At 37.7% G+C, this 19,447-nt stretch overlaps 1 protein-coding gene across 3 annotated transcripts in view; it reads right to left on the minus strand.

Moving 5' to 3' along the window:
• Nucleotides 1–19,447, minus strand: part of GRID2 (glutamate ionotropic receptor delta type subunit 2) — a 1,267,385-nt gene that overhangs the window by 187,443 nt on the left and 1,060,495 nt on the right. For all 3 annotated transcript variants that reach the window (XM_064484830.1, XM_064484825.1, XM_064484834.1), the window contains one exon: nucleotides 12,571–12,766. In XM_064484830.1, the coding sequence (XP_064340900.1) occupies nucleotides 12,571–12,766 (196 nt within the window). The remainder of the gene's footprint in view (nucleotides 1–12,570; nucleotides 12,767–19,447) is intronic.

Here is a 19,447-nt window from a genome sequence, read left to right on the forward strand (position 1 = left end):
TCCAGGGTCTGGGACCCACAAGAACATAAATGAAACTTACATAGGCTCCTAATTCTCTTACTGAGGAAAGGAGGGGTTCTGAAAAAACCTTAAAAATTCAAAGTATGTGTTAAAGGTCTACAGCTTAATGTAATGGAAACAAATACACCGGCATGAAAGTCCAATGTCTTAATTAGAAATGTCCATAGAAAAACATTTCAAAAACTTTGAGTCCTTTCACCAAGGAACTAAGTTTTATAAAATTCTTATTTATGTTAACAATCTTAGGGGTAAAGAAGAAGATAGCAAACAGTGGACAGCTTAGAGGCATATTTACATAACCATTTAGCTTTTCCCATTTTTCGAAAAGTAAATGCTGCTCTTTGAAAGCACCGCCTGGCAAAAAGAAATGTTGTCTTCTGAAGTGTACACTTGGGCATGTGGATTTATATTAGGACCTGACTAAATCGTGTTTGCCTGCCAGTACATCTGCTTAACTGACAGTGTAAATGCAGATGTGAGCTTGGATTGGAATAGAAAAGCCTGAAGGGCTAAAGGTAGAGTAACAAAAGAAACAAAGTACTACCATCGATATTTTTAAGGTGGTATAAAACTGATAATAACAATTAAGTCAATAGAAAAAGGGGAAAAAGAAATAATTTAGCAATATGTAGACGATGTAAAAGAGCTAATATACATTTGAAGAAGTGTTCAACTTATTAATTAGAAAAGTAAAAATAAAAATAAAATAATTTTCCATTCATCATTTTGGCAAAAATGAAAAAATAAAATACAATTTAATTACGATAACTTCAGGGAAGAAAGTGGGAAAACATACGGTCCAAAGACTTATTGAATATTAACTCCAGAAGAAATCTCAGAATTCATCTATTCCATTTCCACAGTTTTAAAGATAAGGAAGAAAACTGAGATCCAAAGTGGCTATATCTTCTTTCCAATCCAGAAATTCCTTTTCAAATATTTTTGGTTATTCTTTTCACACCTTTTTGCTCGTTTAGTTAAAAGAACTGACATTCAATTAGCAGGTTCAGATGATACAGGGCCCAGTAGGTGTCTCTGATCCACAGCACAGACTACATCTCTTTTCCCCTTCACTGCACTGGAGCACTGTGTTGGTTAATTTTATGCACCAACTTGACTGGGCCATGAGATGCTCAGATACCTGGTTAAACACTATTCCTGGGTGTGTCTGTGAATGTGTTTCTGGAAGACACTGGCATTTGACTTGGTGGACTGAGCAAAGCAAACTGTTCTCCCCAACGTGGGTGAGCACTATCTAACCTGTGGAGGGTGAGAGGAGAACAGAAAGGTAGAAATAGTATAGCAGGAACTTAGAGGAAGGCTGAATCCTCCCTCTCAGCCTGATTGCTTGAGCCAAGACATCAGCCTGCTCCTGCCCATGGACTGGGATTTATACCATCAGCACTCCTAGTTCTCAGGCCTTAGGACTCGGACTAGAATTTACATCATTGGCTTTCTGGGTCCCCAGCTCACAGACAGCAGTTTGTAGGACTTCTCAGACTCTGTAATCTTATGAGCCAATTCCTTATAATAAATGTCATTGTGTGTGTGGGTATGTGTGTTTACACATACATATGTAAACGTATATTCACACCCATATATGCACACATATATATGTGTATATACATATATGCACACATATATGTGTGTATTATATATATGAAATTATATACATAGGTTACAAATATTTATCATTATATACATGAAACTATATATAGAATATATATGTCTGTGTCTGCATCTCTATCTGTATCTATTATAACTATATGCACCTGTATCCTATTGATCCTATTTCTCCTGACTAAGACAAGCACCTTATATCTAAGTTTCATTTCTTGCAGGTACTCTGCTCTGCTTGCCTCCATGCATTTGTGCAGGCTCTCTTCCCCATCCTACTTATTCCTATTTCTCTTTTACTCGATTAAGTCCCACTTACTCTAAGTTTGACATTACTTCCTTTAGGAAGCCTTTGTGATGTGAACCAGCCTCATCCCCCAGGCTATGCTCGGTTCTCCTTCTCTGTGTCCTCATAACACTGTGGACATCTCTCTGCGGGGTAGGTGCTATTCAGCATTTTACTGCCCCAGCCTCATGAAAAGAATCCACCTCTGCATCCTCTGTGCCTAAAATACAGAGCTTCCAGTACTTAGCAGCCACTGAATAAATGTTTGTTGATTAAAGGAATGAGTGAATGACTAGATAAATTGGAATGGAATGTAACTAATTAAAAGAAGAATTGGAGAAAGTCCGTCTTTCATCATGGATTAAATCACTATATAAAAAAAGCAACTTTAAAAGTACATGCTCTGATAATGGTGGGTTAGTAGTGTCATCTTTATATACACAAGACACTACTTTATTATTTTCACTTTAATTTATAGAATCTATCTACTGATAAATATATTTCCCGGGCATCGAGGAAAAAATCTTTATTTACAGATTGCTTCCTGTGCTATAAGACCTGGCATAGTATAACTAAAGTTAACATGCATAGGACAGTCTCAGAAGTATACAGTTTCAGTTTTCTCCTTTACTCTTTGATAAAATATCTAATCAAGACTAATTGATTTCAAACATCTATGAAGATTATTAGAAACAAAAGTAAGTTAAAAAAAATACTAAATAAACAAAACCAACACCCAATCCCAGGCATCAGAAATGTGTTGGCAGGGCTGCTGGAAATGATCTCTGTGTGTTGTTTCATTCTTTCACTGGTTCTCTTTTTCACTGTGTGATAACTGACACAGAGCTCAAAACTCTGATTTCTGGAGAGCAGAAAATATGCCAGTGAGATCTGAGCTCCCAGCTGCAGGGTGAAGTGCTAAACTGAATCATATATTTGTTTGAATCATTTGGCAAAAGGGCAAATACAGAAAATGCATTGCTATCTCTATGCCCCGTGGAATGACAGCCCAGGACTCCTGGCATTTTCATAGACTCAAGCTGTTTAGTATTTTGTCTTGTTTTTCCCTCAAGTTGTGTTCAGTCTGATTATTCATTTCTGTGATAAGGGCCTAACTCCAGTGCTAAGGTCATGCCCCTAGCCCGTATATTACTGAAGCTCAAGTGAGCTCTTCCCTCTCTCTGCTGCTGGCACATAAACTGTCATCCACTTTGGCATTTTTACTCAGTGCCAAGTGATGCTATAGAGCTCTAAGGGGAAGGGGAATGGAACAACCAGGAGAGAATATGGCCATTGTGGTTCCACAATGGTTTGAGGGACATAAGACCCAAAATTACTACACATAAAACTAAATAACAGTTGAAATTTGTTTTCTATTCACAGTCTTTTTTTTCTTTCTTTTATGAACTTGGTTCCCACTTTATCCTTCAGTCTAGCGAGTCAGCTGCTACCTTTCCCAGCATCCCTCAGCCATAGGCAGCAATGCCATCAAATCTCTCAGCTCCTGGTGAGACTGCTCTTCGTCAGGTCTCTGCCCCGCCATTGTCACCATGCTCCTGGCAACATGCTCACACCACCTGTCACCTCACACTTACCAACTGGCCAATTGGTTTAAAGCCTAGAGTCCATACTGTTTCTAGGTCTCTGAGGGCTGTCGTCATGAAAAATCCAAGCCTCCCAGGTCACTCCTCCTCTGTTAATGATTTGAATCTGTGCACCTCCTGGTTTTGATCAATTTTCCTATCCCTGTCCAACTCTCCAGACTCTTCCATTCTGCTCTACGGAATCCTATGGTCCCCATGAACCCTGTGTCTAAGACGATGATGCAGTTTATTGTTCTGATGGGAATAATCTTGAGAGTGGGATACCTGGCAAAATCAAGGCTGTCCCAAACCAGGACACACAGTTACCCTGTCTGTACCCTCAGTCTGTTTTATGAAATCTCCTTTTACCTTCTTCTGCTAAGTGGAACCTGCCAGAACTCTGGGGATACCACATTGCCTTTGGTCTTCTCATGTGGTGGTTATTTTTTTCTTCGATGACATTCATACCACTGTGACTGGATCAGGGTAGGTGTCCTCCTTGCCCCTGAATTAATTCTAGACTCGTCTCTGAAGCTTTCTCGCTTCGAAACTCATGCTACCAGACTCTGCTACTTGCTGCTCATTCTTACTGCAGTCATCTGCTGACTCTGTGTCACTCCTCTAGCCCTGCTGAAAGATTTTATCACTTGCCTCCCTATCACCCTCAAATTCTAGTTCTGTGGTTATTCTTGGTGATGTGATTATTCACGTAGACATTATTTTCCAGTACTCGACTTCTCAGTCTCTTGGCTTCTCCTTCTCCAAAGAGTGTGTCTTTTCTCCCACCTCAGCCACCCACTCTCAAGTCATATCATTTCTAATGCCAGCACTCTCTTCATCATCTCAATATCAGATGTGTCATCCCAGAGCCAACTTCCTATTATTTCCAATCCTGTTCTTCTGACACTGACTGCAACAATTCTTCAGTCCTATCCAGACCCACAGTCCAGTGTTCATGCCATGCTTTTGGTATCCTCAATCTCCCTTGTGTTACCACTTTCTTCCTATACAGCTCAGATTCTGTGATTCATAATAGAGATCATTTCTTTACCTATATTCTCAACTCCCTCATTGTCGTCTACCATGCTTATCTGGCAAACACCAATTCTGGTGAAATCTATTCTCTTGACCCCACACTTATATTGAGGCAGCTGAAGATAGAGAGGATAGAGAAAAACCCACAATCATGCTGATGGGTCCCATCTTACAATCATGACCACTGTTTCAAAGAGGTTTTTAGTCTTGTCTAGGAACTCCATTATACTTCACCAGTCTACTGTCCCTCCCATTCTTCAGAACAGCCATTCCTAGCTTCTCTTTCTTTAAATCTCCAGGACCGTTATCTTGCTGCTTATATTTTGGTGATGCCCTTGGCTCCCGTTTCTTTGAGTAAAATAAGCAGTCAGAAATAAACATCCAAGGTCTCCCACCACCATATCTTCCAACCTATCTGAATGTATGCCGTATGCTCTAACTTCTCTCCTCTTACTACGGATGGATTGCGTTCCTAAATCCAAACCCTCCACTTGTGCACTGAATCCCAGTAGTTCTCCTGTCTCTCTCTCCTGCATCTTGAGTTTTCCCCTCTTTACTATTTCATTCCATCAATATACAGACATAGCATATTTTCTTTCATAAAAAAAATTTCCCCCAACTTCACATCCCACCCCAGGAACCCTTCCCACATTCAGCACTTTCTTTTAGAAAACCCCCTTTAAAAAGTGCCTATTCTCAGAATCTCCATGGTCTCGGTTCTCACTCTTTTTTTTCTCTCCAATCTAATTATAATTCCTGCTCCTTTCACTCTCCCAGATTTGCTCTTGTCAAGGTCACCAGTGACCACTGGCTACAAAATAAATCATTAATTCTTAATCCTCATCACACTTGATCCTTGAGCATCATTTGACAATTGTTCATTTGAATCTCCTTGAAACTTTTTTTTTAATTTAGCTTCTTAATAAGAACTCGTTTTTTTTTTTTTTTTCTCTTGCCTCAGTGGCTGGTCATTCCCTAACTCTTTTATACCCTTTTCATCTCTCCCTCCTCTAAATATTAAATTGTCACAGATGCTTAGACATCTTTCTCCTCTAGGTAAACACACATCCATAGTGATATTATTGAGTCTTATGACTTTAAAATGAAAACTCTATTTCAGTCATCCCGAAGCATTTATCTCCAGCTAAAACTTTCTTTTAAACATCCAACTCACATATGCAGCAACTTTCTTGGCGTCTTTGTCTAGATAATTAATAAGCATTTCCTATTATCTGTCATGCCAAAGGCTGATTCTCATTTGGCTTCTTAAATCTGCTCTTCCCATAGTTTTCTCAATCTCAGTAAATAGCAAATTCATTCTTCCAATTACTGAAGCCAAAGACATTGGACTCATCTTTAACTCCTCTTTTCCATACTCCACATTCAGTCTTTTAGAAAATCTTGTCAGAGCTGCCTTCACAATATATTCAAGTTCAACCACTTCTCACCGCTTCCACCATAACCACTCTGGTCCACCCCCCATCATGTCTCACTTGGATTATTACGGTGGCTTCCTCATGGTCTCCTTGCTTCCAGCCCCCCCCCCCCTTTACACACAGCACCTAGAGTGGACCTTTAAAAATAAGTCCAATCATGTCACCCTTCTGCCCACCCTTCCTTGGTTTCCTCTCTCAGAGTGAAAGCCAAAGTCATTTAAACGGCTTCAAAATATTGTACCTGTGATTTTAATGTGAATCAGAGTCACCTGAGAGGATTTAAGACCTTCAGATGCCTCCCAGTCCCCAGTTGAGATACAATGGGTAATGGGGGTCAAAAGGCATATACTTCCAGTTATAAAATAAATAAGTAGTGGGGATGTGACGTGCAGCATGGTGACCATAGTTAATCATTCTGTATTGTGTATTTGAAAGTTGCTAAGAGAAGAGATCTCAAAAATTCTCATCACAAGAAAAATAAATTTGTATCTATGGTGACGAATGTTAACTAGACTTACTGTGGTGATCATTTCACACTATATACAAGTGGCAAATCAGTATGTTGTACCCTGAAAATAAGATAATATTATATGTCAATAATATCTCAAAAAAGACACAACTGGAACTTTAGTGGGATCTAAGCATCAGTATTCTTAATGGAATCCATCCTGCCTAACTCCCATTCTGATCTTATTTCTTATCCTCTGCCCTACCATCCCCTTTGCCCCCTGCCCCCCATTGCACCTTGCTCCAGCCACATTGTTAAACTAGGTTCTGCCTCGGGAATTTTGCAATGTTCCTTCTGCCTGGAGCACTTGTTGTCCCCCTTTTCTCCCCACTATCTTCATGGCTCATAAATGGTCCTCTTTCAGGTCTCTACTCAAATGTAACTTTCTCAGAGATGCCTTCTGAGAGCACCCACTATGTGGTGGCAACATCCCCCTTTCTGCTTCTCCTTCCTTTCATTCTTACCTTCCAGTTTTTCTTTATTGTACATATTTATGTGCTTATCTATTGTTTTCTCTCTACTACAATATAATTTCCATTTGAGTAAGGGCTTTGCTTGTTCTGTTATACCTCCCAATGCCTAGAACAGTTCCTGGTAAATAATAGGTGCTCAATGAGTATGTTCTGAATGAGTAAGTAAAACAACAGGTTCAGTCCATCCAGATTTTCAGCCAGAGATGAATACTTTGGGTAGGCTTACTTCACCATTGCATAATGTCTGGAATTTTTTTCTGCTCCAGTCTTCCAAAATCCTTATTATTGGCCCATTTGATATGATTAGTCTTTTGTTTTGGCTTTCATTTCAATACTCCAGTTTTCCAGCTAGGATTAAGCTAGGCCCTGAAGCCCAGTGGCTTGGCTGGAGCTTTGATGCCCACCTTGGACCTTGTTGGTTCTCCTTTCCCGCATACTGCTCTGGGACATAAGCAGACAGCCTTACAAATTGATGCTATCTCTCTGACTGAATACTGCTGTTGCCAGCACCACTACCTACTTCCTGTTGCCATAGTAACCATCAGTTTCTATCCCCTTTGAAATACATAGTCTGAAGTATTATGTAGTTACCATTGAGATCCTTTGGCTAGGATAGGAGCTCTAAACCTATTAATACCAACTTTCTTTTCCCTAGTAGTCTTTATTGCTGAGGTTTTAGAATAATTTGTTATTCACCTCCTGAGTTATAACATGTTATCAAGAAATGAATACTGCCCTCTTATTAACCAGGAACTTCTTTTTCAGTGCAACAAACTAATCCTTCATTCTTAGTAAGATTCTTAACTGTGACATAGAAGTTTCTCTATTCCTTCTCAAAAATTACCTGTCTTGTGTCCGAATCTCTCCAAAAATAATCTGATAAACTAAATTCCATTAATGTGCTAATGCTAAAGGCTACTTATAATCAGTCTCCCAGGATGTATTTGCATTTTAACAGGGATTGGTTTTCAATGCTGTATTTTCATTTCATTTTATTAAAAAAATTTTTTTTTCAATGGTGTATTTTCAGAATGTTGCCGAGTCACCATCATGGCCTCCTAACTGGTTTCCAGCTTCACATCGTCACCTTCAGGTTTTCTCAATACAGCACCCATATGATTTGTCAAAATATGAGTTAAATCATTTTACTCTTCTGTTCAAAATACTTCTAAGTTTCATATTTTACATGGACTGAAAGCCCACTTAGAATGTCCTATACGGCCCTGAATGATCACTTCTCAGACTTTAGTGTGCACATGAATCACCTGGGAATCTTGTCAGAATGAGATCTGCATTCAGAGGGGCTCGGGGGCCTAGGAATCTGCATTTCTAACAAGCTCTTAGGTGATGCTGATGCTGCTTGTTCACAGGATGATGCTGTAACAGGACCTTACATCATATGCCTCTTCCCTGCCATGTGGCCTTCTATCCCTCTGGCATCATTACACTCCTGATAGTATCCTTTATTTCTGGAGCTAAGCTAGCCTCCTTCATAGTCTTAGAATATCCAGGCATGCTTCCACCTGGGGGCCTTTACACTGGCTGGCCCTCTGCCTGGAAACACTTCACCCAGGTATACACCTTTGTCTCCCCCACCTCCCTTCAAATCATGTTCCAATGTCACTTTCTTAATGAAGCTTTCCCTGGTCAGCTGATCTAACAAAGCAGACCATCTCCTTTTCCATACCCCCCTTCTTTCTCTCCTACTCCATTTTCCTCCTTAACACTTAATGCTACTGAAATACAACATATTTTAGTTATCTTATTGTCTGCCTCCTACTAGAATGTAAAGTCCACAAAGGCATTTTGCTTTCATTTATGCTCACTCCAGTGACCAAAACACTGGCTGATTCATAGAATGTGCCCAATAAATGTCAAATGGATGCATTAAAAACTCAGTTATATTTTTCAAATCACATTTTTTCCTACTTATGCAAAATATCCTAGGAAGAAGAAGACAGAAACGCATTTACTCTAGTTTAATTAGGCTAGTTTGGTACAGGTGAATGTCTCCTAAGAATAGCAGATCAGAACTCATTTACTTAACCCTCATTTATACAGGTTTCTTTGATATGAGCGGAACAAAGATGTTAGAAGGGACCAGGGTCTATCTTCAAGTAAGAGAAACTTAATGAGACTAATAACACAATTAAGAACAAGCACAACCTGAGACATTGATGGGATCTATTTAAAGTTACAATTGGATTAGGAGGATTGTTTTCACAGTGATGCAGACTTTCCTGGAAGGCAGTTACTATACATATGAACTCCTGTCAAAGGTGCTAGAGAAGAAGTTTGGCCTTTTGTGGAATATTGACTTAAAAGACCTTGGAGGTCTTTTCTGCCTGCACAAATTAGAAATCAATGACAGAGAACAGGAAGCTGCTGTGTGAGATGTGCCAGACTGGTTGCTAGAGGAAGAATCAGAGCCGCATTTCATGTGTTACAGTTCTCAATCTCATCAACCCCCAGTGAGCTGGAGCAGGGGAGAAGGTTATTGTTTGCTGCTTGGTTGGCTTTGTGTTTTAATAAAAGCTGGCCAAGACCTTGAAAACTGAACTCCAAAACATTTTATTGTTACTACCTAATCTCTATCTAATCCATTTTCAGCTGTCTCTGATTTTGGTTGAAAGAAATACATACAATAGACAAATTTCACTGATATTTTCCATTATAAATTAATCACGGGATTCTTCCCTACCCCTCTAGTAAATCAGAAAACTTAATAAATGTGGTATAATAAATACTTGGGGACTTGACTTGCAGTTTTAAGTCCTCTTTTATCAGCAGACTATCAGGGAATAGAAATTGTTCTCTATTTCTTTTATTGCATTATCTTTTTACTATGTCATAATTTTAGGTTAACCTTAGGAAATACAAATCATAAAGGTTTGTAATTACAAATCACTCATATATACACATTCTTTCATGTAAACTTCAGGATCATCTCATAAATTTATTACTCTAGTCATGCTATTTATTGATGCTTCTACATATATATATATTACATTATATATATATATCATTAAATAATGACAAAAACCATATGAGATAGAAATTCTTATCATCATGATAAAAACCCTGAGCCCCAGAGATTTTAAGTAACTAAAGCAACTAATCACATTTCCACATTTTACTTAAAAAATTGAACTGGATTCAAACCCAGGTTGTATGCCTACAAAGCATAGGCTTTTAACTCTTACATTGTGATAATTTCACAGATGGTACATGAGTCTTAGAGAAACCAAGTGATTTCCTCAAAGTTATACAGCTAAGAACTGGAAGAACCAGGAAAGAAAACCGGATAGTTTTTTTCTAAGACCAGAGTTCTTCCCAGTCTTCATAATAATTTCTTTAAGACAAAGTATGACATTTAAAAGCAGCATAAGAAACACTAGCCCAAGCTAAAAGGCAATGGAATGGCTACATATTTAAAGACAAAGAAACATGAAAGCCTAAAGAATAAGTAAAATTTCTCAGCACATGCTGCAAAATGGTCAGTAGCTGAGTCTAAAACACCTCTATCTACTTCACAGAATCTTGGATTGGAATTGTCTCAGTGTGGATATTTACTGTTTATTTTTACATATACACAAATGTCTAGTTAAATTCCATATGGTTAAATAATAAAAAGGTAAAAAATAAAAAAACTCAGAAAATGTAGGAACCTGTATGTACATAACTTGGAAAAGAAGTTTTCATAAAGAACACTGAAGACCTTAGAAGATATGTATGAATATCTTACATCTATGACTACTTAAATCTTCGGTGTAGCAGTTGATGTCCTATATCTTTATGATTTATATATTATTTTGGAAACACCAGGATGTAGGAAATGTAACCAGTTTGTATTAATATAAAGAATGAAGGGTAATGGTGTGTGTGTGTGTGTGTGTGTGTGTGTGTGTGTGTGTGTGTGTGTAAGACCATAAGCATAGAACAAGGTCTTATTTACCTGACTGGCTACCTCAGAAAGTTACCAGTCTCTTATGGCCTCACTATTTCCATTCTTTTCATACTCTTACCAATTTCCAAACATCAGCTATAGTGATCTTCTTGACAGATAAAAATGAATCATGACAATCCCCTGTAAACCCAAGTTCTTTACAAATCATGGACTTCAACTTATACTTATCCTCGAGAAAACAACATTCTTTTTAACAGTAGACAATAAGAAGGAAAGTAACTCTTCCAAAAACCATTTATAATATTTTCTGAGGCTTAAATTCATTCACATCCTGTGAGTACCTAGTAAATCCTAAAATCTACCCTTCTCTCTCCCTCAGACAACATAAGGTCCCTTCACTCACACACTCTCCACTGCCCTTCCCAGGCCCTCAGGAACTGGAGGATACCATGGAGAACTTCTAAGAGCCAATGGGCCTCTTGACAGAAGCAAGAACTATTTTAGGATCAATACCTGGGATCTAGGAAAGTGGGATTACTATAACAAGGGTAAAGGAGTTAGAGGCTATTGCTAACATTTCAAGGGCATTCACTTATTTAAAGGTATCATTAGTACTTGGAAAGAGGTTTCTGCCAGCATTATCAGTTTTTTAAAATAATGGTATCAATATAGTTACTGCAAAAATTACTAGGCTGACTCTAGGGAACCATAGCAATAGTGGTAGCAGATAAAGGATATCATATGAAAAGGCACAGAATAATGCTAGACCCTGTGGCAGAATAATTTTTTATAGTTATCAGAGCGTTCTCCAACATGGAATTATTGAGTCTGCCTTTTCAACAAGGAACTCTGACTTGGAATCCAAATTATTCTGCTGTGAAAGGTTATGGAGAAAAGATGTATGCCACCATTGGTGCTGTTACTGGTCATTCAGTCATTCATCCCATACTTACTTGTTGAACGTCAATTCTGATGATTTTCACTGTGCTAACCACTGGGATAATTTTAAAAAAACATCATCAATTCTCTCATGGAGGTTTTGATGGATCCCGAGGAAGAAAGAGTTACTTCTGTATACATGTTTATAAACCACAGCCCAGAATGAAAATTAGCCTCATGTGTTTTACACAAAGGACTACTTTCTAAATGTTTTTTTTTTAAATAACTTCTAAATGATGGTTATATAAAAATCAGATATAAACAAAGATTTTCACTTTTGGAAATAGAAACAGACATCTGTAGAAAATGTATTTGTTGACAAGATTAGCTTTCACGCAGAGAACTTCACATAATTGTAAGTAAAGATAAAGTTTCCATCTAAAAACAAGTGCAGTGTAGAAAATACCAAGTCATATGAAAAAACTGGATAATCTGAATAGTATTTGGAATGAGATTTTTAGAAGCCTTTTCAAGTCTTCATGTGTATAAATCCCTGACCCTGTTCTGAACAAAACACCAAGTCATGTTTTCTAGCTTTGGAATTCCATTGGAAAAGGATCCATTAGATACACCGCAGAAAGCTTTGAATTCTCTCTACTGGTGCAATGCATCACCTCAAAATCTTTAAATCGGTAGAAGGTATAATTTAACTGAAAACTCTATGTTAAAGTTAAAATTTTAAGAAGAAAGTAAATTAAACTCAAGTTAGCAATTCCAATATGGGGGGAAAAGCAGTAGATTCTGAGTGAAAAACTATGGCTATACCTTTTGAATGCCGGCTTGGGACTCCAGAACGTTATTCTCTGATCCGTTGCTTCGGTTGATCATCCGCCACATTTGGGAGTACATGCTGTCCCTCTCGAAAGGATTCATTCCCTTCATGCGAACATGCTCATACACTGCAGAGTCCAGGACCGTCCCGTAAGGGATATCGGTTTGCTTGGAAAGGTCCTGGAGAGACCTTGATAATTGGAGCAGAGGAGAAACAGGAAAGAGTACTGAATATTTTCAAGTGGAAGCAAAAAGTAAAACATGTAAATACAAATCTCAAATTGCTTTTCTTATTTTGTTGTTTCTTCATATTAAGATGTAATATATAAGGAGAAATACTATAAGGGTGTGTGGCACTTGCATGGAACATGACAAGACAAAAATCACTGTTGAAGGAAAGGTGGAAATTTCTGGTGATAGGACAATGCTTTTTTGGTAAACTTCTCTGCCAAAAAAAAAAAAAATCTAGCAATCCATCAAAGCAAAGACAAATTAAATTATATTGCTAGATAATCATATAATCATTTAATTTTTTAAAATTTTCGATGTGTTATAAGCCTCAAGCCTATGTTTTTTTAGGTGGCAAGTCATAAATATTTTTATAAAATAATTACATTTTGCATAAACAACATGTTTTGGGAAGGTGTATACTTAAAAATTCATACTTGTAATATTCATCACTTATTGAGTGGCTATTACATACTTGCCAGGCAACTGGCATACATTATCCTTCCAGCAATGCCTCATGTTTAGAACTATTTCACCCATTTTATAGACAAGAAACCTAAGTAGGGAGAATAAAGGACTAGATCAGTGTGGCACAGTCAGTGAGGGATAGAGACAGAATTCAAACATAGACCTGACTGGCTCCAAAAACCGTATTATTTCTACTGCAAGATACTGACTCTTATTTCTATATTTCTTTTGCTAGATTGGCTTTAAGTGTCTTGTGTCTATCTGTGTGTGTGTGAGAGAGAGAGAGAGGGAGAGAGAGAGACTTCCATTTGGATTCAAACAGAATAAATTTCATTCTTCTGGAAAGCTGAATATGTTTTCAGTTTTCTCTTTTACAGAACAATGCTCTGGGATTTTCAAATCAATCTTTGAGTTACAGATGATATCTACTTGTCCCAGGTTATTCGTCTCTAAATTGGTGGTCAGTCTCCTTATATTTGAATTTCTGAGTCACTCTATACTTTCTAACTTGGAGAACCAATCACTTCTTCACCAGAACTCACTGAATTTGTGTAGGAGCTCAACTCTAATGACTGGCATTTAAGAACAAATACGTATTTTTGGCATACTATTCAAAATTAGATGCTGGCACATTTCAAACTCACTAACCTCTGAGAATGGGAGCAGATGCTTTGAAACACCATAGCATATTTTGAACAAGAATAAATACCTACCAGCCCTCCATAACCATGGGCCATGAATCTCATGTTAGGAGACCTCTGACCTTTTGATCTGTTTCCAGATGGCGTTTGCTGATGATTTCCTGGGGGTCTTTGCAACTAGCACTAGCATTGGGCAAGTGTATTGGGAATATTCTTGCAGGTCACCAGTTTCCATCATGTGCAAAACTGTTGTAAACGATACATTATGAGCCGTATTTGTTAGAGGACTATTTGTGCCAATTCCTAATGGTAACTCTCAGCAAAATTTAATCTACATTTTGCTGAGTTTTATGTGCTTGATGTATACTACATATTATATGGAAATGAGTGATACTGTGATAATTTCTTTTTGCTCTACACTTCTGCTGCATAAAGTGATACACTTAAAATTTACTATTTGAAGGGAAGAATTTTCTGGAATATTCTACAACTGTTGAGCTAATTCTACCATTCGTAAAAGATAAAGTGACAGTATACGTGAATAATTGAGGGCAGAGGCAGGAATAAATGTTAGCTACATGGGGCTACTGTACAACCTACTAGCAGAGTGACAGGGCATTGGCTCCCGGGACATACCATAATTATCTTGGTAGTAGTATAGCTATAAGAATTTTGTTTCAAAAGAGGAATTTGTTTCTTATTTACTACTGTTTCCAGTAGTAGAAGTAAAACTATATTCAAAACATTAACATTTTAACATATTCCCCACTGTTTAGTGATGCTCTAAACTGGTAACACAGGAGAAGGAAAAGAAACATATCCATACAGGTTATGATGGGCCTCATGGGCTCAATGTCTACAAATATGAGGGGCAGGTTTAGGCAGATGTACAGAGCTTGCACTCTCTAGAACCTGAAGGTGCATGGCTGGAGAAGGCCATGCTAGGATTCATCAGAAGCCCTCCCAGGACAGGACTGGCCACTTGTTGCTTAGTTCTGGCAATCAGTACTGATCATCACTTTTAAAAGGTTGTAACCTGGCGAGATCATAGTCTAGGGAAGAAAAATGTTTCTGCCTGTATCTAAATATATGACTGGCTTGATCAAGTAGTCATACTAGTAAAATACTGTTAAATAAATTAATGCTACCTCTTAGCTTTCCATGAAAAGAAAATTGAAATCAAGTATTAGGATCTTTAATATAATCTAGTTTCTGTGACATAATATCACCTTAAACATTAGCTTGAAACCTGAATACAGCATTATAGTAGTTTTTTAGATGGTGAAACTACTTTGTACACATAAAAGAATTTTAAAGTCACGTCGTAATATGTTGCTTATGTGAAGTCTTTGTGTCAGGAAAAGGAAGTATATTTTCAACATATTTCAAATTTAGCAGAGCGTTTTGTAACTTAGAACAAAGGCATGTTCCCTCTCGCTTCATTTCTGATATCAAGTTCAGCTTATAAATTTGCCTTGAGATATGCTTGCAATAAAAATTACAGCTTGTCTGATTCAGTGTCATTCCATTATAGTACACCAAGACAGCACAGCAAAGGTGGCAAAAACAAGATGAGGCAAAATGAAGTGAGCACAAATAGCTTTTTACAGAAAGAGAAGGCTGTTTGAGGAGCCCAAAAGAGAGGAGGGTGCCTATTATAAGCAGTGATTTTGCTATTTTCATGCTCATAAGATTTTACAGCAAGATCAGCAGAAATGCTACGGCCTATATTATAAGCCCTAAGAGAAATCAAGTAGGTTATTCCACAAGTGGTAATCCTCAGAGACATTCTATCTTAAGGCCAACATCTGAGAGGATATTATTTAGACATGCCAACTCATTGTTGTAAAATGCAAAACAATTATAAAATAGTCAATAAGCACCTAATACATAAGTTTACCTTGGCAAATACTGACATTTCTTTTAACAATCTGCAACGTTTACCCAAGACTCAGAAAAAACGGGAAACCTAGAGCATTCTAGAAAAGAGTTAGCTGTGAATATACTCATACACACTAATATATTCGGTTTCTTACCTACCCATACAAAACCAACATACACTTACAGGAAACTCAGCAAATGATCACTCCGCGCATCTCAAACACCTGAGCCGTCCCTTCCCAACCCCAAACCCAATTCATGCACACAGAGTAAAAAATGAGTGTCTATAGCTGTAAGTGGTGAATGATAAAAGAAAGCAAATGCTTTGCCACTCTAATCAGCCTTATTTTCTCGACATCTTACTGAGATTCTTCTTCTGTTTCTTGTACCAGGGTCCCATATGACTAGCAACCCACAGGTACTAAACAACACTGTCTGATAGGTAAGTGATATTTACTTACATGAACATTACATACACTGAGAAACTGTATGATTAAGGGTACTTCTGTGGAAGGAAATTTTAGGAATTTGGGTGGATCTAGGCTGATTACAAACTCTTTCCATGAGAAGAATAAACTTACAACCCTTCAGGCATTGAAAATTAATTTTGATACATGTGATAGTCTGATATTAGCTGTATCTGATAGCACAGCTTTGATATTAGGTTAGATTTTAAAGTCAAGCAGGTCTATTATTTGTGAGCTGTATGATGTTAGGCATCCCTGTTAATGTATCTTTCCTCATCCATAAGTGGATAGAGTAACAGTGCCCTCCCCAAAGAGTGATGATTAGAGGACCTGTCACATCAGCATTTGATCAAGTTATCTATTGTCCTTATATAAAGATTATTATTACAATGATTCCTCTCCTCATAATGTCCTATTTAATGATTTCCAATGGATTTTTTTTTTTTTTTTTTTTTTTGCGTATGGCAGGATTACCTTTTATTCTGTTAAAGAGGAAATTCATGAATTGGAGTTGAATTAATGTCTCATGTCCTTTCTAAGTATAAGAATGTATGAAACTTTGATACTAAATGGTCATAACTTTCTTCACAGCAAATTCTTTGGGACACTTATATGACTTTGTTAATGATATTGTGTTATAGTGAATGTGTTGCTACTTACATTTCTAAAGCTATCAAGTAGTTAAAAATCTAATTCCTATCCCCTCTGCAGTGAACTTTCATTCATATTTTTACCTGTTTTCCTTTAATAAGAGAATAGCTCTTACCTATACAAATTTTAAAATAAAACTATCATAAACCTTTCTTCTCCGTGCATCTCCCTCCCTTCCTTCCGTCTTCCCTCCCTCCCTCTTTCTCTCTTTTAACATTTGAGCCCGGTGGTGTGGAATGCACACCAACAAATGACAAGAGTGAGCTGCAAGCTCTAGCTCTGGGGAATGTTAACTCGAATCCCATTTTTAATGGAATAGAACACGTCAACTCAAGTTATCACATTAGAAGGATTTTTCTTCAGGGGGAAAAAATGGAACATGGTTGATAGGATAGGCGTTGCGTGCTTCAGCCAAAGGGGCTGACAGTGAGAGAGAGACAGACACATAGGGGTATATTAAAAGTGTCCTCCAACTCAGTTCATGTTTTACCCCCATAACCTCTCCCCAGTTTCCTTCTCTGGATGCCAATTTCAGCAACTGCCAAAGAGCAGATACTGCTGGGGCTCCAAGGGCCCATTAGCAACTACATACAGAGACTGCCTGGTGCCCACTGCAGTTCACTGGTTGCAGTAGCTGAGAGTTGTCCTGGGCAGGGCACAGAGACAGGTTTTCCAAGCACAAAAAGTGCTTCAAAATTTGACACTTAAAAAACCAACTATGTACCATAATAGAGGGCCAGCAGAGTGAGCATTAGTGTCATTGAGATCCAAGAAGCAGAAAAAAGTGTTGGACAATGGATTGAGGTGGTCAGGTGAGGCGGGCCTACCACGCAGAGGTGCTCCCAACAGTTATGCACTGGGACAACCCTTCGTTTCTAAAAAAAAAGGGGTTTTGAAGATGTAAAGATCTGAGTTTCAGTTCTTGAACAAATTATTTAAACTTCTCCAAACTGCAATTCCTTTCCCTATTATACAGGGGAAATGATAATTTTATAATAAGGTATCTGGAGGTTTGAAGAAGATTTTAATATGACACTTACTGTTTAAGTGCTCAATTACTGGTAGTTGCAATCATTAACTTATTACTGTTATTGTTGTTACTTTGTTTTCTAATATAATTTCTAGACTTGCCATCTTTTTATTTGTCCTACCAGTTATATTCATTCTTAGCTAACCCCTTTCTCACCTGTGGCCTTTCTCTCTAACTCCCCGAGCCCATTTCATCTCTCATCAAGTTGTACACATTTTACCTCCTACATCTTGCAAATCTGTCACTACCTTTGCCTTTCCATTGCTAATACCCTCATCATTTCTACCTAGAAGATTATTTCTAAGTTTTTTCCCCGTCTCTACTCCAACCTACATCTAATCCACCCTCCCCACCACAGCTAAAGTGCTGTTACTGATGTGCAAATCTCATTCTGTTCTTGCCTTATTTAAATACTTCCTCTATACTCCACCACCCTTAGAAAATGACTCAAACTCCATAGCATTCAAGATCCTTCAAAAATTTGCCCTAAACACTTTTTTTTTTTTTACCATCTTCAAAAATAACCATTTTCTTCACTGTATTCACATTATAGGGCAAACATACCACTTCATCATTCCTCGCGTGGTAGGAGTTTTCTCAGCATAAGATCTTTCCTTGTCTTCCTGGTGAATTTCTTCCCTTCAAGCTTAAACTCAGCTGCCTCTTCAGGGCTCTTCTAACACTTAGAATATGTTCAAATTTTAGCATTGTGTTTTGAAATTTTATTTCTTTGTTTGCCTCATCAGAATACATACTGCTGACTCTATCTATCTATCTATCTATCTATCTATCTATCTATCTATCTATCTATCCATCCATCCATCCATCCACCCATCCATCCCTCTATCTATCTTCGCCTTCAAACTCAGAGCCTAGCCCAGGGTGTGGAAAATAGCAATCAATGAGGCTCATTTGTTTTGATGACTCTTCTTTACTAGAATAATGCTTTCATCCTAAAGACCAGCATTCCCACTAAACTAGGACTGCACAAAAATGGGATTTTTACTGTATGTTACTAGCTACTCTGTGGGTGACTAATCATGGCCAGCAGTATTTTGTAGTTAAAAAAAGACTTTTTAAAAGACAACTTTGGACATTTCCCCTATATCAAAATCAGCTGCAAAAGCTTTATCAGATCGCCAGTGAATTGCTTGACAAGACATTTTGTCATGGATGTAAAATAAATACATTCAGAGGAAAGGCAAATAAAAAGAACAATTAAACAAAAAAGAATGAAAGAAAAATCTGGAAAAGCTGAGGTTATAGTACAAGAGTCCGGAAGACAGAAGACCCAGTAGAAAGTGGAACGTCTACCCCTGAGAGGAACACTTATCTGTGTAGTGTGGAAATATAGCCGACAAACAGTGGTTGGTTTGATGAGTGACTAAAATACCAGAAGCAAGCTGAAACAGTGAAGAAAACTACTCAACTAACTCTGTTAACTGAAATGATTTAAAAATATAAAATAATTCATGGTTTTAATAGCTGAAGAAGAGGTAAGCACC

This window comes from Camelus dromedarius, chromosome 1, assembly GCF_036321535.1.
Source record: "Camelus dromedarius isolate mCamDro1 chromosome 1, mCamDro1.pat, whole genome shotgun sequence".
Lineage (NCBI taxonomy): Eukaryota > Metazoa > Chordata > Mammalia > Artiodactyla > Camelidae > Camelus > Camelus dromedarius.